We start from the raw sequence: 26,949 nt of genomic DNA, 5'->3' as shown, positions 1-26,949 counted from the left end.
TACTGAGATAATTGTGGGGTGGGCAATAAAAAAGCCCCACTACGCTATCAAGGAGACTAGGAGTAGTCCCGGCTGCTGTCTCAAAATGCACAAAATAAAGAGAGAGAGTGAAAAAAAAGACAAACATCAGAGACTGAGAGAAGCTATTTAAACTAAAGAACAATATTGACATGAGAACAAAAGCACTGGAAATGAGTCACAAATAAATTTAATCTTGAAATTCCTATTCACAGCAAGGTTCTCAGACGGAGCTCGATAAGTTGACAAAAGGCTCTCCAAACAAAATTATATTGAGACACCTTCTGCAATCTACTTCTGAATTAAATAACAAAGATGTATAGTTCATGTTATGAGATTAATTTAAAACAATGTGCGGACAATACAAATCACTGTCTATCAAATACCCACAACCAGAAATCATTTCCTTCAAATACAACTTAACTGTTTAACAAAAATAGTTCATAAATAGCGAATAGTGAGCACGCTGCTGATTAACACCTTCATTAGGAACAGATGTGCAGAAACTCACTGGTTGCTCCAGCAAGTTATACAAAATTATAGTCGCTAGGAAACCAGAAGAGGTCATTTTGCCTCTTCAACAGGCAAAGTTCAGGATGTTCACTCCAGCTGAGAGCTGTTTACTGATCTCATTTTCATCCAAATCTCAAAACTTAGATTACATTTCTCACTCATTTTTAATTTTCTTTGTTTCACTACCACTTTTTGGCAATTTCAGTAGTGAGAGAAACCTGCATGTTTTCTTTCTGGAAGTGGAGCATATATGGGAAAAACTGTGATAGTGAAGGAAGAGGTGATGCCAAATGCCATGAAGGAACCCACAGTGTGGACGCCTGTCCCTATGGAGTCTGCCTCCATTTTGGAGAGTTTATGCTTGGGCCTCAATTTCTGGGCAGAATGAGTGAGCTACAAATATTTGAAACAAGGGCTCTGAATCAAAGTGGCCTAATGTATAGGTGCAAAGTCATGTTTTGCCCAGTCTACCCATGTGAGCTACGAGTAAGGCAAAGCCCAAGCCAAGAAGCCCTGCCAGATCTGAGCTGCTGATGCCCCCACTCAGGAGTGCTCCAGCTGGAGTCTGGAGCTTGGGTCCAGCATAAAACCAACTCTGAGCCTTCACATCCCACTAAAACAAATGGACTAAAAGCTCCCACAGCTGGGAGCGCTGTTGGAAGACTTCCAACCAGAACCATTCAGGGCTGGTGGCACCCATTTCTGCTCTGAAGTTTCTGTTTTATGGTCTCCAACACTTTTAATCCCTGGGCTTTTCCTTTAGCTTGAACAACCCAACCCCATCATTTTGTCAGATAACTGACAGTTGACTGTTTATCAGAGCACAGTAATGCAATTATCCCCTAACACTTCTTTTAATTATTGAGGATTGCTGCTGCCTTTTTTTTCTTTCCTGAAGTTTTCACATGAGGCAACCAATTATTTCTCTCTGTGTAATTCCAGACACCGCCGAGACATTTTACCCTTTCTATATACTACTAACATTTTTAATTAAGATTCTTCCTTATTTCATCTCTTGTGTCTGGCCTTGATGTAAAAGTTCTTTAACAGCCCTGTACATGTCTGATATTATTGAGCCACAACTTTATACAACACTACACAAAATGTAATGCGTAACAGAAAACAACTCGAGTATCTTTTGATGAAAGCCCTTTTGTACAAAGCCACCCTACAGAAAACACTTGTTCAGTTCCTCTTTTATATCCCAAGATGCAAAAAAAAAAAAAAAAGCTCCTTCTGTAACTTTTTCTAATGTAGCCATAGATAATCAGAAATGTTATTAAAGTGAGGCTGAATTTCTGTCTAATAAGGAAACAGATACTAAATAAAAGGTCTAAGTTCACTACTGAGTATACAGTACCAATGAGCACACAGAATCACAGCTCAGGAAAGATCTTCTGTTTGACTGGCTGCCTTTGTAAAATCAGATCAGTTAATGATTCAAGTCAATCAAATGAAATTAACTTTTTTCCTGGCCTAACACTGTACAACCTTTCTTTTCAAAAAATATTATGATTGCTTAATACAAAGGTCTGGGATACAGAATAAGAACAAAAGTAAAATCAAGTTCTGGCATTGTTTTACCAAAGAGACAGTGGGGAGAAGGAACAGGCTAATAAAAATCCTAAAATGGAGAAAAATAAGACGGCAAAAAACCCTCTTATGCTAAAAAATAGAGAATTGGCTTCCAATTCTGAGAGAGGGAGACTAAAAAGGAGAAAAGGCGAGAACATGAAAGAGCAAGGAGTTCAGCCAAAGCTTCTATTTCCTCATACAAATCTGTCTGTTCTGGTCTGTGCTCGTCCTGTTGAGGGTTTGACAGTTGGAAGCTATTAATTTCAGTATTACAAGGCTTACTGAGGTGGATTTATGTTCTTTACAGTTGTTAATTCACTTCTGCTTCCCTGATGAAATAAAGGCCTACTTCAGAATGAACACTCAAAATTAAACCAACTTCCCTCCCTACAAAACGTCTGTTTGCCGGAAAACTTGCTGATGATAGGTCACACTGGCCTTAACTGATGAGTCAAAACACATGGGGGTGGAAGGACAATGCCTGCAATGACTTGGAAAATTCTGCATTTAGTAAAATACAAAAATAAAAGGAAAATTTTCTATTTGACGTGATTAAGTACAAACTTCAAACTACAACAGAGTACGCTTGCACTTCAACCGAGAAGATGTAATAGTCCAGTCAAATGACACACTTTATTAGTAAAAAAGAGTCTGATCCAAAGCACAATGCAGTCAGTGAAAAGACTGTTTTCCTTTACAACATTCATGGCATTCCGTTCCAAGCACAGGCATTATTTTTTCAAGGGAAATAAAACAAAAGCTGAAAAACGTCAGAAGCCAGATAAGGAAAGCTCATCATATGCATTCTGGAATAAGGCCTCCCTTCTTGCTTACTGCCCGAAACCAATTACACGCTGAACCTGTCCTACACAGGCTATTCGGAATATTCCTCCACTGTAATTAGCATATTTTCCATTTCTCATTCTCTACACACTTAACTGTACAATTCATTTAATTGCTGGGTAATTAAAATCCTGACTGATCAAAGCATCTTTCTTGCCTCTTTTGTTAACACATACATCTTCTGATCTTTTATCCTGTTTTCTTTTTTTAACTGTCCACAAGCTGAATCATATTTTTCTAAATTTTTATTCAAATGGTATCTTCTGTGTCCATCAAAGTAATAGAAATCTATTTCTCTGCAGATTCAGTGACACTTTTCAGCAAGTGGTTTACAAGACAGCTTTTTTGTGTTTTCAGTCTTCTCCCTTACAATTATCTTCACACCTGGCTTTGAAAGTGTAACCCATTTTCGTAATTATTTCAATAGCTTTTCATTTTTTAATTTAGATGCTCAATTAATCTATTATTCAATTTACTTCTAACAATACCTAGAAAATTAATCACCTTGCATAACTGTGTAACAATTTATCATCATTATGGTGTTCCTCAATCACCTGTTATCCCTTATCTGAAATGTCGTAAATGATATTCCTATAAAGAAATAAACTATGCATAGGGTTGGGGGTTTTTTTGCTTTAAAAATACAATGGTTTTGTAAATCAGATATTGAAAACAAAGTCAGTCACTCAACATAATGAAATGTATTAGGCACATGTGCCTGAATCAAGCTTGGAAGAATTAATTTTCCTGCTACCACAATGTCCTGTTCTTTTTCTCCTTTTCATATCCGATTAAACACCATTATTTGGTACTTTCTTCTCCAGCTGTAACATTGCATCAAAAACCTTAATGGTCTTTAAAAAAATCTAGACTGCATTTATTAACACCCCGTTTCTGTTCAGTATGCTCTTATGGCAAGCTGCCCTACTTCAGCAGGATTTTTCCTTCCTTGAGACCCCATCCTCTGATGGATTTCTGGAGATCAGTCAACTCTTGATGTTGCTAAATTAAAAGAAATCGGTCTCAGAGAAAGTGCAGTTCAAAGCAAACAAGACTGTATTAGACATCTCAGCAGTGAACACAGAACTCAACTGCCAGATTTACCCAACTTTTGAGAATTGATCTAATTTTATTCAGGGTAGTATCTCCACAGCATAAACCCAACAATAAGTCTTCATTCTTTGATCACCTCCAAAACTTTCCTTTTTCCTATTCCACTTTGATTTGAGCTCTTCTTATAGAAGAAGTTTCCCATGTGAGGTTCCATTAGACACTTCTACAAATGTCACATACACCTTTCTTCCTAGCTGAATTACACCGGTAGCTCAGAGTAACACGTCACTAAATCCATTCCAATGGCTTCAGACAGCTGAACTTCTGGCAGATTTCTGTGTTACTGGTCTCAGAACAGATAACCTTCTTTTCTGGGTGACATTTCAGCCATTTCATTTATGGTACTCTGGTTTTTGAGATTACTGGAAGATTATAAGAAACACAGAGAGATATTTTTTACCAAGGCCCATAGTGACAGGACAAGGGGTAATGGTTTTAAACTGAAATAAGGTAGGTTTAGATTGACCATAACAAAGAAATTCTTTACAATGAGGTGGTGCAACAGTGGAACAGGTTGCCCAGAGAAGCCTCGGGTGCCCTGTCGTTGGAAGTGTTCAAGGTCCGCTAGGATGGGACTTTGAGCAACCTGATCTATATGTCCCTGCCCATGGCAGGGGGGTTGGACTAGATGATCTCTGAAGGTCCTGTCCAACCCAAACCATTCTATGGTTCCGTGATTCTGTGTAGTAGCAAAAATCACTAATGATTCACATTGGTGAAACTAGACCAATACTTAGACAGCTCCGTTAGTATTTGTTACTCCATTTTCCCTCCTGCCTCTTCTCACTGCATTGTTAGAAATGCTGGACCTGCAGCTTCAGCTACGAGTTCTTTCAGAAATCTGAACTGAAGTAACCACTGGCACTCCACCCAAACTGTCTCAACCTGTCTGTAAAGATATAGATAGAGATGTAACTCATAGAAGTTTTGTTACTTTATTTTCACTTTAGGGTGTTCTCATTATTCTTAGCATCTTTTCTTTGAAATCACTACTGGGCCAGTTATGTCTGAAACCCTTTCTCTACAAGCTTTTCCTCTCAGTTTAGAGTAACCAAGGCTTCAGTAGGAATTAGAAACAACAGCTGATTCAAACATATCACACAATAGCATGTTTTGACATGCGAGAACATTATCCGTGTGCCAGATGCCCTAGTCTTATCAAGCTAGTCCATTTTTTTCAATGTACTACCCCAGTCCTTAACACTTCCCAGTAACTAAAGCGTGTTGCTTGTTTGACATTGCCAAAATATCCTCCAAAACAGCCCTCACACAAGCTGTTAAGATATGAAAGTGTTCCCACCTCTCTTGCATCTTAAAAATAACAAATAAAAAACCTGAAGATTTTTGTAAATGGATGAGAAAGGTCGGTTACCTAGTAAAATCCATTTACCACCAGAATGTTTCTCAGTTTTGGTCTTTCAATGAATCAGACTGTGATTCTCTACTTTATAGACAGCTTACTCTTGAGAATTTCTGGCTAACGCTCATGGTTTCATCTTTCTAATGATCCAATCTACTGTAACTCTAAAATATAAATAATTGAAGACTATTTTAGTTTGAGGAATTAACAGAATAACATCAATAATTTTTTGAAGGCAGACCTTCATATACCCTGCTGATCTCTCCGTATTTCCAAGCTTGTATCTATACAATCTACATGCTTCTGAGACGGGCCTATGAGGGGTTTGCTTATTAAAAGAGAAAATAAAACTACTTCCTTACAGTTGCCCATTAAAAGTATTCTTTGAAAAAACATCCAAGAAAGCCTTGGAATTTCAAACATAGGGCAGGAGCAATATTGTAGGACTCCCCTGACGAAAGCAAAACTGTTAACAATCATTACGTCTGCAGAGATCTGGCTCTTTTTAACTAGGTCCTTGGAGACAACAAGCTGTCAGGGTGTCAAGATGGCATCCAAAACATGCTCTGTATTCAGGATGCGGTGATCTGACACTGCTGCAATCCCTAAGAGTTAATCACATGAATTGTGGAAAGAAAGATTTAATTATGGTCTAAAGTCAGACTGGAAAATGCAAAATAAAACGGGTGAGTAGTTTCTGCAATGAATTTTAAGATCCATGAAATATATAAGCTGTGAAAATTGATTCTGATTTGACACTCTCTAAAACATACAATGAATTATTACGATAATTTATTTTAAAAGTAATGCTTCCATAAGATGTTTTGTGAAACTTAACCAGACAGGACTTCCAAACAAGCTGTCATGAACCGCATGCTCATAAAACACTTCAAAATACTTTTAAATCTACCTCTTCTATTGATTCCAACTACCTGCGAGGGACAATTTAAAACCACCTTTCAATTTTGAGTTTCTGAGTTTTCTCTAATTACAGTATGCCTACGTGATGCAGGTAGACACACAACTTAGCGTGAACCCACAACAAAATGTGTAGCAATCGCTACCTCTAAGTGAGCAATTAACACTTTGGCTACTAACTATCATTTTTCTTAATTATGATCTGGAGAGCATTCAGCAACACCGTTGTTAGTTCTCCCTTCAGTCACATCCTAGCAAATGAAACGTTTGTGAAATGGTATCCATGACCTATTTAAATGTTATGAACTGTCTTGAAATTCATGTTTATTATGAACGAAGAAGCGAATAATGAAGGAAATGAGTGAATGAAATAAAAGAATGAATGAAAACAAAAAGCTATTTCTGGACTTTGCCCATGGTGATGCTTTACCGATGTATGGTGTTTAGAGCATTAATACAAATACTGTCTTCGGAGTTCAGGTTAACGATTGGTTTTCAGTTATTCAGTTAGTTTCTACAGAGAAGGAAAAGCTAGGTGTTTGCCCAATATATGAAAACATTTGGCACGTTTAGATTTGTCTACAGTTCTAAATTCCTAAATCAAATTTCTCTACTACATCTTCACTTTTATACATATGAGGATCATCAGGAAAAGATGTTTTTACCTGGTGGTTGCAGGCAGTGAAGGAAGTTAAGCTTATTTTGATTTATGTCGGAGAACTTGTAAGTTTCTGTTGTGAAATTTGTGTAGAGCATGCAAAGTGTTGGGAACCTCTCGCTTAAGAGGTACTTCTCATCTGAATGTAGGAACACCCTGAGTCCAGCCTATTCCAGGTTCAACCAACAGTCTATTTCAAACTCAGTCTATTTCCAGTTCAATAACAACATTTTGTGCACAGCATTTATACCTATGATAATTTTGCTATGAAATGCAGAAGAGCACCATCAAACTGATAAGTGTTTGGCCTCAGAATTTTGCTTGCTCGCAAAACTCAGCAACATAAATCAAATAAAGTTTGAAAAAATATCGCACAGCCAGCAACTACAAATGCCTCCATCTCATCATTCTCAAATCCAGCCACGGAACTTGCACGACATATGCCTTTGAAGAGTCTTGGTTCTCCTCATTAAACTTTGGAGGCTATGTTTCCTTGATTTGAGGATATTAATATATTCACCTTAAAACCGCATCTATTCCTACATTTGGTTTGTTGCCCAGCAGTAAAAAGAAAATATGTCATAAATTTTAAAGAACATCAAACTTGCTGGTGTTGAACAAGATTATGGCTTGCAATTATGTGTGATTTACTAACCTCCCTAATAGACAACTTCATTTTACAGAGATGTACTAAATCTTAAAATCAATTTTAACACCATATTAAGAGCTCTCACTCTAGCCTTTGACATATTTTCTTTTTATGGTTCCTCATGGTTTAAATACCTTTCCCCTCATTTAATTATATGAACTCACAACCAACACGGTTCAATAAAAGCCACTTTTTTCCTCTATCTGACAACCTTCAGAGCTGACTTCTGACTCTCAGACCAAAACTTCAGTGCCACTAAGTTTTAATTCTACTCTTTGTCTTCCGTTTAATGAAAAAAAGGCAAGATTGTCAAATTTACATGAAAAATTATTTCAATATGCTTTTATAATTTTAGAAATGTAATATTAACTGTAATATGAATTAAATATGCCAAATTTAAAAGGAATTCTGAAGTCCAGCTTTTACAAATTTGAACAAAAGCCAGTCATTTTTTTAATCAAAACTCTGTTAAATATTCATTCATGTTTCAGTGTGAGCACTTATAACAAAGTAAACCCTTCAGTGTTACCATCAATATAGCAAAAGCCTGAATAATCATAGAATCAATTTTATTGCATAACACTAAGGCAAGATTTTCAGCCAATATATGCAAAGATTATATTACAATGATGGCTAATATTAAAGGGCTCAAATTAAAACACAAGTTATTCTTAACATACAGAAAAGCAAAACTAAAAGCAAAGCAAGGCTGTGAGTACAGTATTATGATTAACAGAAAAAAGATCTGACACCATTATATTACAGTATTTTTACTGAACCTTTTCATCAATGACATCAAAATACTGGATGAGGCAGGACAAGAAAAGAAAATCTGTAGACTACTGCCTTATTAATTATATGTATTAGGCTTCTAGATCTCCTTTAGTAGAAATGTTAATAGTTAAAGAATTTTTAAGATAGCTTTCTTAAGTTTATCTCACTGGTACTCAGTACAGACCACTACCACTACAGGAGCTGATTCTTACAAGATAGTTAAGGTCAACCTCTTCAAAATATCAAGGAAAAAAACACAGGGAAGACAGAACTCGCATTACATCCTAGATGATTTGACACACGTAACACTTTACCATGCCTGTAAGTGTTGAACAGGAAATACATTCTGGCACTGAAAGACAATTTGAACTCTGAAAGACAACACGTCACGTTGTTGAAATATATGTGCACACAGGCGCGTGCACACGCACATGCTCTTGATTGTCCAGACGTTCCAACAACTCCATATTACTCCCACCCACCAAACTGTAGAAGACAATCTTTTAATTCCTCCTCCATCCCACAGATTAATACAACCCAAATTAGCCTCGATTGCCAGGGTGCACCTTCTGGAGGTAGTAGCTTTCCTCACGATGACTCCAGGTAGGGCTACCTGGCTACAATGTTTTGCAACCAATTAGCAAAGATTTAACTGCTGAATATTCAAAGTTACGGTTAATTAAAAGAAACTAAAATGTCTCAATTGTTTTTAATTTTCATTTTTTGCTTTTGTTTTCAAGTAAAATCAGGCATTTAATCAAAATGTGCTCTTCAATAATCTCCACAGTGAGCTATGGCTTCTACAGGGACATATTTTTGTATTATACAAAATAGATAATACATGCAGTAGTCATTTCAGATTGAGAAAATATTAGACATAAAAATAGCCTTCTGCAAAACCACTAGTTTCTGCCACCAGAACTTTCAAAGAGGACATATCATATATAAGTTGTGGCAAACCAAGTATTTGTGATCCCAGAGGATCTCCCTTTCCCTGCTTTATTTAATGCCGAAAATTGACATATAGGCCATAATCAGCCAAGAGATTGTGCTTCAGAAAACTCTGCAGTTATGAGGCAGAAAATATCACAGAGTTTTGCCTGGTGTTCATACATTCTGAAAACTAAAGTAAACGGGATTCTTTAACTGAATTAAGCAACAACCTGAGAAATTACCAACTCCACGGGCAATCAGATTTTATGGTAAATCAGTGCTACATTCACGTTTTCCAGCTAGTGCATCAGAGTACCTATGAGCATCACCATTTAGGCAGGAATACCAGACACAATCCTATGACTCTAAAAGCCTCTTTTACTAACAAAATAGTGGAATTTGGCATGAAAAGAAAATTAAAAGAAGAAAACCAAGAAAACATGAAAAGGAAAAGACTACGGTTTTCATTCACAAGGCAATCTCCCATGCAAAAGTGCCAAACACAGAGCCCAGGTTACAAATGTTTTGAAGGTCAATGGCTCTCCGCAGAACTAAGGCGACTCTCAAGTGACCTATCTGAGCTCTCAACACGCATCTGACACAACAACTCATTTTACTGATGAGGACCAGGGCAATCATGGCCAAAGCCAGTCACACAAGCAAGTGCTACCAAATCCTTGAATCCCCTGAAGAACAGAGGCCAGGTAAGCATGATTTCAGAGACAGATGATTATGGTTAAAGTTTGACAGGCTTATAAGAAACAACTTTAAACCGTTACCAGTTTAATCTTCTCATCTACAAAGTACTTACAAGTTTTAACACATGGGTTGAGGACGGTCCACATGCTTGAAACAAACACAAGCATTTAACAGAATAGACAAATACTAGGGCTGGGGATCATTTTAGTTTTAATAGTTAACACAGACAATAGTGATGGCTCGTTGTTCCTTAAAAACGGTCCTCTCTAGGTCATCAAATTAATTAAAATAAGGAGCATGGAGTTAAATTTGCTTTAAAAGCAAAAGCTTTGAAAACAATTTTCTGATGAACTGGATCTTTTTCTGAAGCCTGAAACTGACAGAGGAGAAGTGTTGGGGATAAAACATTCCATGTTTCAAAGCCTCTGAACAAGCCTTATTAAGAACCTCAGACAGAAGTCACATTATTACAACTCCTCCAAATTAAATTAATTCAGTATTTCATCGTTGGAACATCATTCTGCATGCAAAATTAAGAGAAATTGTCTTCCTTACTACACAGAGTACCAACTTTTTTGTACCTATAAAGTTAGCAATGTAAATGTCTAGATCATGATAAGCGATATACCATAAAGTATATTACAATTCCATACTAAAATATTTCAGAGAAATTACTTTAAAAACACACATCATCAGGCAAAGGGAAAATGAAGTAGCAGTGACCTCTCATCCAACACAACTGGGACTGCAAATTGCAGGAAAGAGTGCATACTCAGGTTTCACATTTACTAGCACTGAACAGTGATACTTCAAATAAAATAGATATCAATTCTACATCTATCTTCAGCTAAGTAAAATATCTAAAGGAAAATAAAATTCCTAGCAAATTCTTCTGTATCACAGATTATCAGTAAATGAAAACATTATCATTCTCATGCTGCTAAAAATTACAAGCCAGTGTATCCTCTAAAAAGATCATCACTAGATTTCGACATTACTCACCCCACTGGAGAGGAGCCAACTGTAGATGCTCCAGGACCAGTTGATTAAGAACGCCTTCCACACTTGCTTCCCCTTCACGCTTCAAGGAAGGGTAAATTGGAATTAAGGAAAATTTTGTTTCAGAGAGAAGAGCATGTAATACATACAACTTCTATTATTCCAAATCAAAACTGCAAGCTAGAGATTCATTAAAGGTTAATGTTACGTATTTGGTTTATAAACCCATGAACTGGCTAACAATAATAATTAAAGGAGGTGATACCTTTACAATATAAAAACTCCACTGAGGAGTGTTAAATATGAAGATGCAAAGGTAAAATGTACCTGAACCATAGTAAAACAGAAGGGGAAAAGAAGTCTGGAAGCTGTAAAAATGCCAAACCTGTAACTATGTGGTGCAGGATCAGAATTCAAAATGACATATTAAAAGCAATCTGAAAACAAAAACGATAAAATTTCATAAGGCAATACAAAAGGGAACAAAATTGGGCTAGGATAGCTTTGAACAGTGGCTCGGTGCCAGTTCAGTGGAGGTATAGGGACGTTAGACAATGCAGTGCCAGTGTCGTTATCGGGGGCAAACATCATACCAGAATCGTACAGGCACATAACCTGCAAGCTTCCCTTTCTACTCGCTGCTCTCTGAGCTCAGCAACAAGCTCAGACTGAAACGGAAGAAAAATAGGAAACATTCTTACTCTAAGAACAGTGAGGCACTGAAATAAACTGTTGGGAAAACCAGATTCTCTATTTTTAAAGGGCTTCAAAACAGGTTACGCAATTAACACGAAGATAATAATTTCCATTTTAAAAAATTAAGAATAATTTCACGTGTGATGCATCAACCAAGATAACATGTATCCGCTTAAACGAAGAGCACTGGATTTCATTTTTCTAATGCCCTGACTTCAGAAAGACACTGAGTACAAAGGGCTTTGAAGCACGTGCAAATGTCGGCACCATCTTGTATTTGGCCAAAGCTGCGTTCACTGGCTTTGGCACAATTTAGTAGCACAAGACGCCCCTGTGGCGGCTCCGTTGAGAGGAAGAAGCGGAGGCAGAACAAGCACAGATCCTTCACGGACGTACATGCAGCATATGAGCGCCTGTGTACTCGCACTGGAACACCTCTGGCAAAACTTCTACTGTCTTTACAGCTCGGCTCATGCTCTCCGGAACGGGAGCATCACACAGAATCAAAATACAGAGAGGTGGGATCCGCTCTGAGACTTGAAAAAACTCCATTTTTAACTTTGTAATCTCCAAATGAAACAACCATAGGTGAAGTGGTGTCCTACAATAATAAAGGGCTAAGCTCCTAGAAAGATTGATCAAGGTTTCAACCAAGGCCTCCAAGAGTACTGGAACCATCTTTCTCAAAAATAGACTAAAAAAAAATTAGAAGACTACATGGGCTTTTATAAACAGCTCCTAAACACAATCGGTCCTTTTTCTGCAAAACTCTGGAAAGAGAGGCACATCATCTGACTGATAAAGTATGTTCTCATCTGTGTCATTTAAAAGAAAATTAACAAGTTCTGCAGATGACTAATTTCTACCACAGGACATAATTTAACAGGCTCTCCAGAAGATTTAAAAGAAAAGTCTTGAAACCTCAGATTAAAACGAGATCTAACAATTAGTGATTGAGACTCGAGAACTCAAGATGATAGAAGAGGAAAGTTAATACATTGTATAGCATTCCTGCAATTTTTTTAAAATAATTCTCATCATACCCTGGAAAACTTTTTTTCCCCCCTAAAAGCACTACAAATGAAGAATTCACAAACCCCGAAGAGTCTGAAAGCCACAAACACCATTGAAGAACAGAATGTATTTGGGAAACTGAAGGCAGCAGAATAACACCTTAGAAAAATATAGCTGCTGAAAACGAAGACCCAGGACATCAGCACAACAGAACAGTTTCCATAAACCAAACTATAGGATAGAGAATATGAAATTTGGATTACTTCATAGATAGAGCAGATGAATAAATGCTATCATAACTTTAATGTAAGGAATATAAGTGAGAGAAAACACTAATAAAAAGGCAGTATTTAAAAGAAGTTTTAAAACAGAGTGGATGCCATTAACTGTAACTTTAAACTAACTGAGCTGTAATTTACTTACAACTGGCTCACAGCTGTGTGTGGAATATTACAAATTTTTACTGCTTGAAGCTCCATGGAAAGCATAATGTCTCTGATACCATTATAAAATGACTATAAAATAGGTGATTCTCCATACTTTATAATTGGTAAATGCTATCAAAGCAGATCCATGTATTCATAAGGAAAACACATTTCGCAATTTCAAATTCTACACAACTACACATTATTTCTGAAGCCAACTGCTTCTTAGATTGGGTGCAAAACCTATGCATAGCTATACCTCAACTAATAAAAAAAAGACATACCTACACTTCTTAAGTTCTGTGCCCAGTTTCGGTTTCCCAGTTCAAGACACAGGAATATAGGATGAAGTTCCCCGGAGGGTTACCAAGATGATTAAAGAGCTGGAGCATATAACATATAAAAAGAAACTGAGAGAATACGGTTTGTTTGGCCTTGAGAAGACAATAAAGCTAAGAAGACATTTTATTGCTGTCTATTATAGTGGGAGGGTATAGAGAAGATGAAGCCAGACTGTTCTTGGGGGAGCACAGTAATGCAAAGCGGGGCAATGGACACAAGCTGCAGGGCAGGGTGTTATACCAGACCTGAACAGGTTCCTTCCAACCTAAATTATTCTACAGTCAATGTAACCTCGCTGCCTTCAGCTTACTCCACAGGAAGACCTGGCAGGGCCAGTGGCATTCAGAGAAGTATTCAGGCTGCCCCATACATATGACAAAATAGACTTAAGCATAATGTAAATGCCTCAGCTGCACAAACTCATTCCCTTGCTAGCAAATCAAAAAAGTACTTAGTACCTTCCATCACGTCAAAAGTACTTAGTTTAACCAGTAACCAAAATCTTGCCCTCGGAGTATCTAGTCCAGCTTAAGCCCTGCTGCCAAGCAGACTCAAAGACAAAAATGGCTGAAGTTGACAGAGAAGCTCAGTATAGTCAGTATAGTCTTAACGATTCCTAATGGACACAAATAGCATTGAATTTCATATAATTGATCCTTGTCTCCTGACTGTATATCATGCAATTATACAAAATTGCTCATTATTGTGCAAATACAAACTGAACATTGTAGCAAACTCATCACCTTGGAGATGAAAAGCAACCAAAATATGCAGTGATGAAATGTCAGAGCAAAAAGCCAGAAAAGCATAACTCATGAGTTTGCCTATTTTCTAAGACAAGCCTTTAGAAGTCAATGAAAGCAAAGCAGTTGGAACAGGGGGTGCCAACAAACCCTTTCATTCTTAGCTCAAAGTGGAACTGGATAAATGGCAAAAGTGTAAGGTCCAGAATTTAAAAGTCATTGAAAAAAACTGCACGGATAAATGGAAGCACAGACTGCCAAAGTTAAGTCTGACCTTGCAGAATCTGTCTACTTAACTAAACCTCCAAGCATTTTGCTGAAATCTCACTGTGATTATAATCCCGATCTTCCACAGGAGACAGATTCTTGAATCCCTTTGTTGACCCAGGCCTCATTTCCAACAGTCAAGTCTTTGTTATTCACAACACATGCATCAGCCAGGACTGACATAGTTGACTTCCAGTTTCCAGTGCAACTGTTCACATGTGGCAGTTCAAGACATTTTCATTTGAACAATCAGATGAGTTTCAATGGGGGCCTCAGAGGCAGTGAACACACAGCCACCAGATGCTGTTTAAGAAAAATAAAAAACAAACCCTAATTTTTCACAGTAGACACCTTCATTTCACGTTTCTTTAGGAACAGATTATATATGATATAAACTGTTTCATACCAAAAACCCTGAATGACAGTCAAATTAACTAGTTATTTCCCCAAGGAAAACGTTGGTCTTTTTTACTATCTTGATTGTCTAATGTGTAGCTGGGCACCCACAGTTATAACAGAGCATGTTATCTACTGCTTAAAAAGACAACAGATTTTGAAAAATAGTTTCTGATGTGAAGTTACTAATGTTTTCTCTCTCTGTATCCCTCTAAAAAGATTTCTTTTCAATAACATATTTCTCAGTTCCTTTGCAAATAAATACAGGTGGAAACATGTACACAATCATAAACAAAATAGCAAACGTTCATAAATAAAAATTATACTAATAAAAACAAATTTAAATTATTAATGATCACAGTTTATTTATAGCAGTAGCCTTAGACATACTTTAAGCTTTCTGCTTGATTATTATTGTGGTACTTTATTATTAAAACTGATTACATGCAGTTATTGAGGTTCTTAAAGAACAGTTACTTTCGCAAACAATTGTCGATGCTAAGAAGCTGCATGGAAATGTAAAGCTCCTCCAACTGAAGTATTCCTAAGGAAATCTTTACTGATGTACAGAAGTCGCACAACATGCAATGTTCTCATAACTGAAGATTCATAATTATGATCAAGATGAAGTAATCAAAGGCTGAATAGACAAACAGAAAAGTAAATTTCAATAACAGTTATCAGTGGTTTACTGTCAAGCCCAGACAGTATATCAAATGAGATGACTCAAGGTCCTCTCTGATACATAATAATTTCAAATTTCTGATTGGCCATTTACATGATGAAATGCAAAAACATTCCTAAAATTTATGTATTTGAAAAAGATGTCAGTGTTCACAAACCTAATAAATGATTCAAACTTATGAAGATCACTTAGATGAAATTCAATGAAGAAAAGTTCCACGTATCACCCTGGAAGGAATCAAAAAAACTATAAATGGAAGTTGGGAATAATTTTTCAGTCAGTTATGCTGCACCATGCCAAAATATCAATCAGACATGGGACACCTGCAAAAGAAGTCAAGACTAGTTCTCAGAGCAAGCATCCGATCTGAAACATGGAAGGTATAAACTTTTATTCCATGAAACACCTCGCCTGAAGTGTTGCTTCCAGCTTTTGATCCCACATATCAAGAAAAATATAGCTATACTGCAGAACAACATCGGCAATATGACTGAAAGAAAATGTGCTTTAAAAAAAATGTTGGCTTAATTAGGCTTAAATACAGAAAAGAAAAAACTGAGGAACAATTCAACTGAGTACATTTTCAAAAATGTAAGAAAACATTGCAAATAGGACAGGCTTCATGCAAATCACAGAAATTAATACTGAAGTAAGAAAACAAATGTGTAACTATTAGAAAAGTTAAAAATGGAACACGATATTTAAGCTGGCACCAGAAGTCTCGTTTTTTTACTGGCTGTTAGGGCCAGGTTTAGAATATTTTCAAGAAAATTACTCCAAAATATTATAGTCTCATTCACTGAAGTAGCAATTCTTTCACAGTGCGTCAGAAAACTCCTCTGGCTGCAATCAAACCTGGGGAGAGCAGGAGACGGGGGGAAGAAAAGGAGTTCACTTTTCAACATTCTCCGACCCAGCCCACTGCATGGCTGCACAAATCACAGAATAATTTATATTGAAAGGCAATTCCAGAGCCACTGTCCAACCCTGTGCTCAAAGCACAGAAAATATTGAAATTGTATGGGGCTGTTCAAGGCCTTGACCAGAATTTTTCAGTAGCTTCAAAGACAACCATTTTACAGACCTTCAGTCAACCTGTTCTGCTATTTGAGCACCCTCACGGTGAAAAGTATTTTTCCTAGTACCTAACCAGAATTTACCTGGCTGCAACTTGCTACAGTTACCTTGTGATATGCCTTGCTTGAAGCGTCAGATGTACCTTATTGACTGCTGCAACTCTTGGGCTTTGAGAAGGTTGCCCCTGGAGGTGCATCAGCTTTCCTGGACCCTGTGCTCCTGAGGGCAGCCTCCTGTGCAGTCCTGCCTATCAGATCCCCAAAGTTTCCTCTCCTAAAGTCCAGAGTCATTACCTTGCTACTTGCGTTCCTTACTTTCCTCAGAATATTAAACTCCACCATCTCAGAGCGACTAGATTACTAGGCTAGCAAGCCTGCTGGCAAAGATGTTCTTACCTTCAGGAGGGTGACAAGAGGCATTCAGAGCAAGAGGACAGAGAAAGACTGTTCCTTAAGCAGCAGCAAAAGTTATGACAAACTAAAATAGTTATAAAACTGAAGCATAAATAACTTCTTGATGCTACCCCTAGCCAAACCTTTCTATGCTTCCTATGAAAAATCCCTTCTGCCATCTGAACTTTGATAAATCCTTACTTATTCTCCTAAAAGTGAGGATCACCTGCATGTGACCAAATTCTCTGAAATAATTCTGAAAATATTTGAATTTCTGAAGTCAAAATGTAGATGACACAAATCAATGGAATACTTTGAAGAATGATCATCTATGGTGGGTCTAACATAGAATGTGTAAATACCACAAAGAGAAGTTTAACGTGCCCTTCATCTTCCACATGGGTAACATGACATTTTTAACTCAAGATTTTGAGGAAGTCAAGTACAAAGTATCAGTAAAAAGACTAAAATATTAAAGCACTCAGCAACAGACAGCGCACTCTAGAAACTTCAGAGGACACTTAGCACAGATTCCTTGATCCACGAGTCAGAATGCATAAGTCTCTGAAGAAAATATAAACCTTATCTAAAAATATTTAGGAAATATGAAGAAAAGCATAATTTGAAAATATCAGCCACCTTAATACCACATGTGCTCCGTCTGTTCAAATCCTGCGTTAAAACAAACCCCAGTTGTTAAGCTAATACCAGATGCCACCTAACAGATGCTAAAAAACAAGACAGCATGTTCTTAATTTAAATGATCTCAATACACCTATAATCTCAAAGCTATACTAAATTACATTACTCCAGAATTTTTCTTAATTGAAATGGCATGGCGGTAAGCCTTCTCATAAGAAGGTCTGTTTTCCTAATAATTTTCGTTCTATCAAAAATGTACAAAGGCTGAATTGAATAATATGCTGCCTCCTACTTTCAGCCCTCCAAAAGTAGATGAAAATTGATCAAGTTTTACAATACTTTGACAAATGAAACACTGAAAATCTCATCACTTGAAACACTGAATATTTCAATGGATAAAGCCATGAAAAATGGACTTCCCATACTGGAAAATACTTCTGGTGCTCCTCAAGAAAACTTGAAATCCTCATCCTTTGTGAACTATATTTGGCCCTCACAGGGGTTTCCTGAAACTAACTTTTCACTGCAGTCAATGCAATCCACGCACTTGAAGCCTTTGTTTATGGTTCCATGTGGTATCAACCAATACAGTGAGAACTTAAGGAACTGCAAGGTAAATAACATAGCCCTTCCCTTGTAAACTATAAGATTACTTATAACAAAATTGCCTGAACTGTGTCCTCTAAAATACACATTCCTCTTCTCATGCATATACTTAGCAGAGAAAGGGTAGCTGGAGAGCTCAGAGATGGCAGACACCAAAGAGATCACTTGGTCTTACCATCCAAAAGACTTTCCCAAAAATGCCTTCTCTAAGTAAGAAATATAAGCAACTATATCCCCCTGTATCTTTGCAAATACTTTTTATCTCTTGGCTGCATTTAGGCTGGCTTCTGAAGGAAAGCAAGGCTTATGCGGTTAAGCTATGCATCCATTTCTCCATGTGTCTGTCCATCAGTATGTCTGAAATAAACTCTGCTGGCCAGTGTCAAATTACTCTGGTGGGAGGACAGATGTCTCAGAAACAAAGTTCCTCAAACTTTGCAGCAGTGAGAGATTTTTTTTTTTTACTGGTTCACATCTAAATGCAGCTGTAAGAAGTAAAAGGATGAGAAAGACTGACTCTAGTAGGGCTGTGAAATCTGGAAAACAAGGTACACGTTTCATCAAGAATTTTTAAGCACATGTGCAATTTTTTGCCTCTCATTAGAATAGTTTTAGTTCTAGGAACAAAGAGAACATTCATAACAGATCCTAAAAGCACAGAAACTAACGCTTGCACTGGCTTTAACACACAGAATTCAGGCACTGTTCTATTGGTTTTCTAAGGTACTGACTTATATGTCAGCCATGATACTTTTGGTATCAAAACTGGGTTTAAATACAGAACACAATGGATGTAAACAGTGTTGCTCAGCAACAGGAAGCAAAGGGATGTATTTTTACACCCCAACAAAATTATTACAACTATGCATTCAATTCCAGTGTAACAATTCAACTATGCTATCAAAGAATATTTATATCTTTCCATACCACAGAAATTTTCTGAGTGAGTTCTGGTTAAATATTGACATTTCTGCATAAACGTAACTCTTCCTGTAATCTTGCTTAGGGAGCCTGGGCAGAACCAGGTACTAAGAATCTCATTTACGTCTCAAATCTTGCCTTTGACAAATCCTGTGCAGTTAATTTAATAATTAGTAATGAAAAATAACTTCAGATCACTAGATAAAAATACAATTAAAAGTACAAAAAGATGAACCACGATTTGATTGCCACTCTTCTCTCATTTCCTGCCACCCACTATCACGCGAATTTGAGGATGATCTCAGTGAAAAATATAAATCTCCTGGAAGATGCTGAGTATCAACACATGGCTTGGGGGGCTGTTGGCTGCACAGAACATTTCCCTGATGAAAATCATGAAAGAGTGTATTTTTGGCAATCTAAGCACAGGATTTTTTATGGAAATCATTACATTTACAGAAACACCATTGGTTTAACTCTAAATTGAATGCAATTTCTTATTAGTAATCATAAGGCAGTATTTACTGCATATAGAATGATTATGCAGGTTTTATGTTTTGAAAATTCATCACACAAGTCCTTTCTAACCCTTAAAAAGGATACCCACATTAGATATATTACTAAATCTGTAAAGAGGACTTGGAAATAAATTATTCTAATATGTTCTGATTTGTTTAAATTTAATTAAATATATAAAAACTGTCTAAATCCAGCTTCATGTATTTCTTCATGCTTCAGTTACTCAGTGTGTGGGAGAACAGAAAAATTTGACCCTCTAAAACTACTACTCATCAATCTTAACTACACTTCCTCAGTTTCCTACAAGTTGGGAGAAACACACAGGGTTTGTGGCAGGCTCAATGACTCAGAAAAAGCCGTTATAGTAAGACCCAAGCATCGTCTATATAATATACAGCACAATTAACCTTAAACAGTCTATAATTATGATAAGCTTCATAGTTCTAATTACTTTTCTTTTCAGTAACACTGACATAAAGTGAGTTGAATTATAAAATAAAATGTGTCATAGGGCATCTATTTATATATTTTTAAAGCAAGTATTTATGAAAGGATATAATTTTCCAGCAAATATCCAGCTTGCTGTTAATCTCCAGACCTTTTGCTTGTTGCCTTTCTTCTTCCAGCTGCTTTGCATTTGCAAACTGTGTCCCATCAGTAGGAGATTCTGGGAAGCTCTCAAAGTTGAACTTGTCAACTTGGATAGCCATCCTGTGGCAAAGGGAGAAGAAAGAGGAAGAAAACAGGATTTTTACTAAGACAACTTTACAGATATTACTTCTGCAGAAAATGCAGACCAATGCGAAACCAAGCACTACAATATTAGTATATTTGTTTCAGCGGCATCTAGTCTGTATACTAATGATATAGAAGCCATATGATTTATGCTCCTGAAAGCAGAAGTCTAAGCCTATTAGAGATGGTAACATTTTTTACAAATCATCAGTCAACATCTTAACGCCTTTGCGAGTGGTACACAAGGTATCTGTTTTGCAGTTGCAACTAGTTGACCTTATTGTGGTTCCGCAGAGGTTCATCTGCCCTCACCCTTGGTACGTCAAAGCTCCTGGCGTGCTTAAGACTTGCTGAAAAAAAGCAACAAGACTGGGCCAAGTGCTGATGAACATACTATTTAAAGTTTATTAACCCCAACCTATACACAAGTGAAGCAAAATCGTATATACAAAAGTGTCTCCTGAAGTGAACAGTAACACACGTAGAAAGCCATATGCACTTCATCGGTTGTACAAGCCAACTTCCTAATTTTTTGTTTAAAAATTTCCTTACAAAACTCAGGAAGGAAAGACAAAATAAACACAGTACTAGGGCCTAAATGTGGCCCTTGTCATTTTCTTGAAGAAGATCTTCCATCTTGCTTAATGTACCTTCATGAATTGCAGGCAATATTAATTTCAATATCATAATTCATTGGTAGTAAATGGTTAAATAACTGCTTTATTAAATGTACAGTAAGGCATAAAACAAATTAAACATATTAGGCTATAATACATACTAAATACTTATATGTTAAACTAGAAACACTAATCGAATATAAAAGGGAATTTAGACCAGCTCTCATCACATGAAATGTGGTTATAGCAGATCTAATATACTGTGCTGCCAAAACAGCTTTAATTTCCCAAATCGTCTGAAATAGAAAAATAATTAGGGAAGAATTAAAATACATTGCACTTGAGATGACTTTGCACTTAAGGAAAACAGAAGACCAAGCAACAGCTTTGAAAACCATTCATGATGAAATACACCTACAATGTAAGACGGGGTATGGGAAGGGCATTTCACAAAACCACAGGATCGCTATTATTCCTTTATCTATTTCTACATAATCAAGAGGGAAACATATTCTATAAATGTTGCTAAAAGGAAAATACTAGTAACAAAAGTCAACAAGAAAGGGCTTTGAAATCCCCCCAGAACAGAAGAGATTTTCTATAATTAGCATTAATTTAAGAGAATCTTGACCCTAAAAGAAACCGGGAGAAAATACACGGCAATTACAAGAGCAAGGAATAATCTAGAGCCTATGAAGTTTACTGTGGAAAGATGAATTCAAACAGGCTCATCGTGCTTCACCCTGAGCACAAACTGACATCTCAGGAGAAGCTGCTAATGTTCAAGACTACCTTCATCATTAAAAAGTACAAATACAGCACTGAGACAGAGGTGGCACAATTACTGTTCCTATAAGCCACCTCTTCTGCAGCTTTGCTGATCTTCACATTTAAAAATCAAAAAAGGCAGAGGAATTAATCTATTCCTCTCTAAGGGGTGTTTTTGTTTTGGGTATTTTTCTACAGCAAGAAATCATTAGGAGTTCTTCATTAGCATGCAAAGACCATCTAGTGCTGGGCATATAAAAAAGCTAACATGAGCTACAAAAGTGTATCACAGTAACTGCCGGATCAAGCAGAAATAGAGAATGTCATGACAAACACATAGATACAATCGATAGAGCGGATTTAAAAAAAATATATCAGGTCTGAAACTATGACTAGCAACATCAACTCTTACTGGCATTGAAGTATGATTCGATTCTGCAAATGCCAGTTGAGTGTCCCAGATTTTGCATGGGCAATGCATGTGGAAGACAGAGATGCAACTGGAAGATTACAAATCAGTTTTGCCTTTGTTTCTGAGATTACTTCATCACTCTGCGCTACACGAGCAGATGCAAACCCAGTACTTGATTTCTATTACATACACATCACTGCTTAAATTCTCACATAAATACTCGCAGTTAGTTACCTATAGTCATATTTCAACAACAAATTATCTTAGTTCCAAACAGTCAAACGTACTTAGAATCTGCCTCCCAACAGACCTGGAGAACAGCTCTCATCTAATTCTTGTGCACGCTTTTCTAAGTGAATGATATATTAGAAAAACATTCCTGACTAATTGAGGGCATTCAGATTGCAGTCTTCTGTTAATGGATCATTACTGGCAATACAGTAATTTTTTTCCTGGAAATTAAATATGCATGTAAGCACTTTTTCCCCCAATACTCTACAATAAATCCACATCAGCTTCAGGAATACGGCCTAGATTACTCTTAACAACAGTTCATTGTCCAGCTCTGTTTGAAATAACTTTTATTAAGCTCTAAGCAATGAAAAACTCTAGTAAATAGGACTCCTAGGACTCAGACCCTCTATTAATTTTTCAGATTTTTTAACCATGGTTTTATTTATACTGTGTATAGTGTGTTTAGCACAGTGACACCTCATGTCACATGAGAAGATGCAAAACCACCCCCAACAACATACTTGCCAACCAGAAAGTGAAGGCGTCCGAGTAAAAGAGAACTATGGCAAGAAAAGTATCACACAAAACAATATTACGAATACAGCTGTAGGCAGAATATATGAAAGCAAAAAACAGAGATAAAATAATTTTTTTCAAGACTAGAGTTACACTCGAGGTACAGCACGACAAAATAAAATCCTAGCCTTTTTTCTTAAACATATATGCATTTTATCATCAGTATTCTGCTTCCTCTTGTGCTAAAAATATTCATATCAAGTCTTGTCTCTGCATTTTTTATCAATAATGTTTCTTTAGTATTTATTCCTCAGCCTATGGAACGTGCAGTAAATTGGAAGGCTTCACACAAAAACCAACCCACAAATAAATACCATAACCTAAATCAGTCACTCAGCCTTAAAAATTTACCCCTACACAAACACAGCTTCTTCGCTTCACTTTTAATATGGTGATTTCTCCCATCTCAAAAGACGCGTTTCACCAGTGAGGTATTAACCAACGGACATATAATTCCCGAAGCCCATTGACTGAAGGAGAAAATAGATAAGCTGCACACTGGGTTAAAATCACCAACTGAAAAAAAGGATTTTTTGGTTTTTAAGTCATCTGTACAGACCACGTGGGCTTTATCCTAAAAGAAGCAGAAGGCAGTGAAAGGCAACCTCTTGAGCATCACTCAACTTTGTCACTCTGCTGTGCATCAAAATAATGAAACTGAAATGCAGTTTAGCCGTAAAAGTCTTTCTCCACTTCTTCCCACAGTTACTTTACAACCTGTGCCTCTTGTCAAGAGTTCTCTGCACTTCTCTCACCAAATTTGTCCTTGTTTGTTACAATATACAAGGATCTATAGAATCTATACAGAAAGAAGTAAAAAAAAAAGTCAATTCAGACTGAAACAGGCATTCCGTTTCTTACAAACGGCTAAGGATGGCTCACGTTGTGCAAGGGTAACTGTGCACACAGTACCTTGCCCTTCACAGTAATTACATATCAGGGAAAACACAAAAGATCTTAAAACTCAAAAGTTTAAACATATACTTGCTCCAGGAAAAGGGACTAGAATTTCATTTTAACCTTCTGTGCCTCGTGGGTAGCTATCCAAATTTCCTACGAGGAGAGTTTTCAATAAATCATGAGATATTTGTATAAAAACACTGCATTATGTAAAAATATTAAATAGCCAATCCTGCAAATGCAAAGCAGGTTTTATTTCTCTCTGGCTAACCTTCCTTGTGTGGGAGGAGGGATAAAGTAACAAGTTTTCATGAATAATGAAACAATCGTGTTTTGAAACTACTGGGTTTTGTCATGAAACGAGCCCAAGCCGTTGTGACAGCTACTCAGACAACCAAGCATCGTTACAGGGATGCAAATTATCCAAATACAAATTAAGTGAATAAAGAGGAAAAGGTCAGCTCATTGGCAATGCTGATGATATGCCTGCACGGTATCATCTCACGTCACATGTCAGGATGACTTACAGGGGAAGAAAATGACAAACCTTCTGATGGAGCAGCAGACATTTCAATGACAGTTATCTAAAGTCCTATTAAAGTAACAGTACAGAACTATTAAATACACCAGATAGTTCATTTCATTTCACCACTTCTCATAAAATGGGCTTCGACTTGACTGGGAATAGTACTCTGTCCTGACAACAAAATACACAACAGAAAGGCCTTCGTATCAAGAAAAAAAAAACAAACTGTAAATGGCATCGTGACTAGTCCTGAGCGAGGGCCCTGCACATCCCTCTTTCCTAAAGCAGTGCCAGCTAAACTTAAGCAACACCAACGGTTTCACAGAACTGGCAAGTAGCAGATAAAATTAATAGGTGAAGAATTCAGTAAGGGAGTATTGCCTGTAGTGTTATAAACCCCTGCCTCCTGCTCCGTGCCCTCGTTCCTGGCAGGAGAGCGGGCAGGTCCCAGGCGTACCCTCTCCCTCAGTGATGCATCTCAGCTCTTTTGATGTCCTCATCTCTTATTAGAGGATGAATCTATCAAGTGAAATTAAATATGTCACAGTCACCAAATAAAACAGGGTTAAAAGCAGGCATGGTATTAAAAGAAAAGCAGCAATCTGGTTAACATAACTAGATTTCATCTTTCATTAAGTAAATAAAATACTGCTGCTTAGGTTGGAAGAATAAAATCTAGAGATAGTCCTTATTCAATTATCTTTAGGAAGAAACAATGTAACAGGAACACAAAAGCTCTTCCTCATGGCTAACTACCTATTTAAGTACTATCATCCACAGATGAGTTTGCAAGCTGTTTCCATAATGAAGCTGAAAGGAGGCAGTTGGAGACTTTATTCAATATTATGCTTCCTGTTCATCCTCCTTTTTTATATAAAGTAGACAGTGGGGACACAGAGCCAGACTGTATTACTACTACTTATGTAAAATGCTCATGTATATGAATAGTCCCTGTATAGTCAATGACTTTACATTTCAGGAAAAGCTAGAAGTGAGGATGATACTCTTGTTCTCACTTTCACAAGGAAAAAAAAAATGCATAAGACAAGCCTACTTAAAAAAAGAAACTTCACCTGACTCTACCATTGTGCAGTCTCAGTAATAATGTTTTTATAACGTCATGGCTGAACGTGAGCCAGCAGTGTGCCCAGGTGGCCAAGAAGGCCAATGGCATCCTGGCTTGTATCAGGAATAGTGTGGCCAGCAGGAGCAGGGCAGGGATCGTGCCCCTGTGCTCGGCACTGCTGAGGCCGCACCTCAAGTGCTGTGTGCAGTCTTGGGCCCCTCAGGACAAGAAGCACATAGAGGTGCTGCAGCGTGTCCAGAGAAGGGCAGCGAAGCTGGTGAAGGGTCTGGAGAACAAGTCTGATGAGGAGCGGCTGAGGGAGCTGGGGTTGTTTAGCCTGGAGAAGAGGAGGCTGAGGGGAGACCTTATCACTCTCTACAACTCATTGAAAGGATCTTGTAGTGAGGTGGGGGTTGGTCTCTTCTCTCAAGTCATTAGCAATAGGACGAGAGGAAATGGCCTCAAGCTGCATCAGGGGAGGTTTAGATTGGATATTAGGAAAAATGTCTTCACTGCAAGAGTGGTGAGGCATTGGAACAGGCTGCCCAGAGAGGTGGTGGAGTCACCATCCCTGAAAGTATTTAAAAGAAGGGTAGACGTGGTACTTGAGGATATGGTTTAGTGGTGGACTTGGCAGTGATAGGTTGGCGGTTGGACTTGATGATCTTAAGGGTCTTTTCCAACCTGAATGATTCTATGATTCTATGTTTCAGGTACACATAATTCTACCCTAAATACAAGTGCTGCAACTGATATAAAAAACGGTAGAGTAGTGACACTCCAGTGCATAATAATGTATAAGCAAAGACAGACCTAAAGAATCAAATCGCTTGCGGATGAATACATATATATCACTCAATGAAAATGAGAAAGTAATCCAAACTAACATATACCTTGTGTTTACTTCTAATTATTTCACTGCTTTAGAAGTGCAGTCTATGTTTCATTGACCTCAATAAAATACATCTATAAAAATAACTTTCTCAAGTGACCCGTAAGTAATGGTGTCTCCTCCTGACCTCAAACAGACTTCATAAAGGATTGCTTTAATACCTGAACTGTGCAGAGCAAAAGATAAATTATTCCGTTAATCTCAAAAAGGTCAATTAAATGAAAAAAATTTGCATTAAGAACTTAATTATTTATTTAAAATAATTGAAGAAGAGATAAAAGTCAAAGGAGAGTGCTGAACTCTGTAAAATTCAATATTTTACACTTATCTGATCCACAACATTTCAGACGGTAAAAAGTTAAAGCAGAAGAGAATAGTTCCACTGTATATAACATAATATTTGAAAATGGAGCAGTGCTAAGAGATATTTAGCTACATAAATCCTC

General features: G+C 37.2%; 1 protein-coding gene across 9 annotated transcripts in view; it reads right to left on the bottom strand.

Annotated features, from left to right (window-relative positions):
* The window catches only part of TRAPPC9 (trafficking protein particle complex subunit 9), a 534,676-nt gene that overhangs the window by 245,319 nt on the left and 262,408 nt on the right, over positions 1-26,949 (bottom strand). For 7 of the 9 annotated variants that reach the window (XM_064442029.1, XM_064442032.1, XM_064442034.1 and 4 more), the window contains 2 exons: positions 20,335-20,488; positions 11,056-11,146 (listed from right to left, as the gene is read on the bottom strand). In XM_064442029.1, coding sequence (XP_064298099.1) covers positions 11,056-11,146; positions 20,335-20,488 — 245 coding nt within the window. Of the gene's footprint in view, positions 1-2,720; positions 3,952-4,015; positions 4,425-11,055; positions 11,147-20,334; positions 20,489-26,949 lie in introns of those variants that run through there. The other 2 variants (XM_064442036.1, XM_064442035.1) reach the window with 2 other exon arrangements.

Source organism: Phalacrocorax carbo, chromosome 2 (assembly GCF_963921805.1).
Source record: "Phalacrocorax carbo chromosome 2, bPhaCar2.1, whole genome shotgun sequence".
NCBI classification, from domain to species: Eukaryota; Metazoa; Chordata; class Aves; order Suliformes; family Phalacrocoracidae; genus Phalacrocorax; species Phalacrocorax carbo.
Note: the sequence above shows the minus strand (reverse complement) of the source record. Positions and strands in the feature narration are given on the sequence as shown.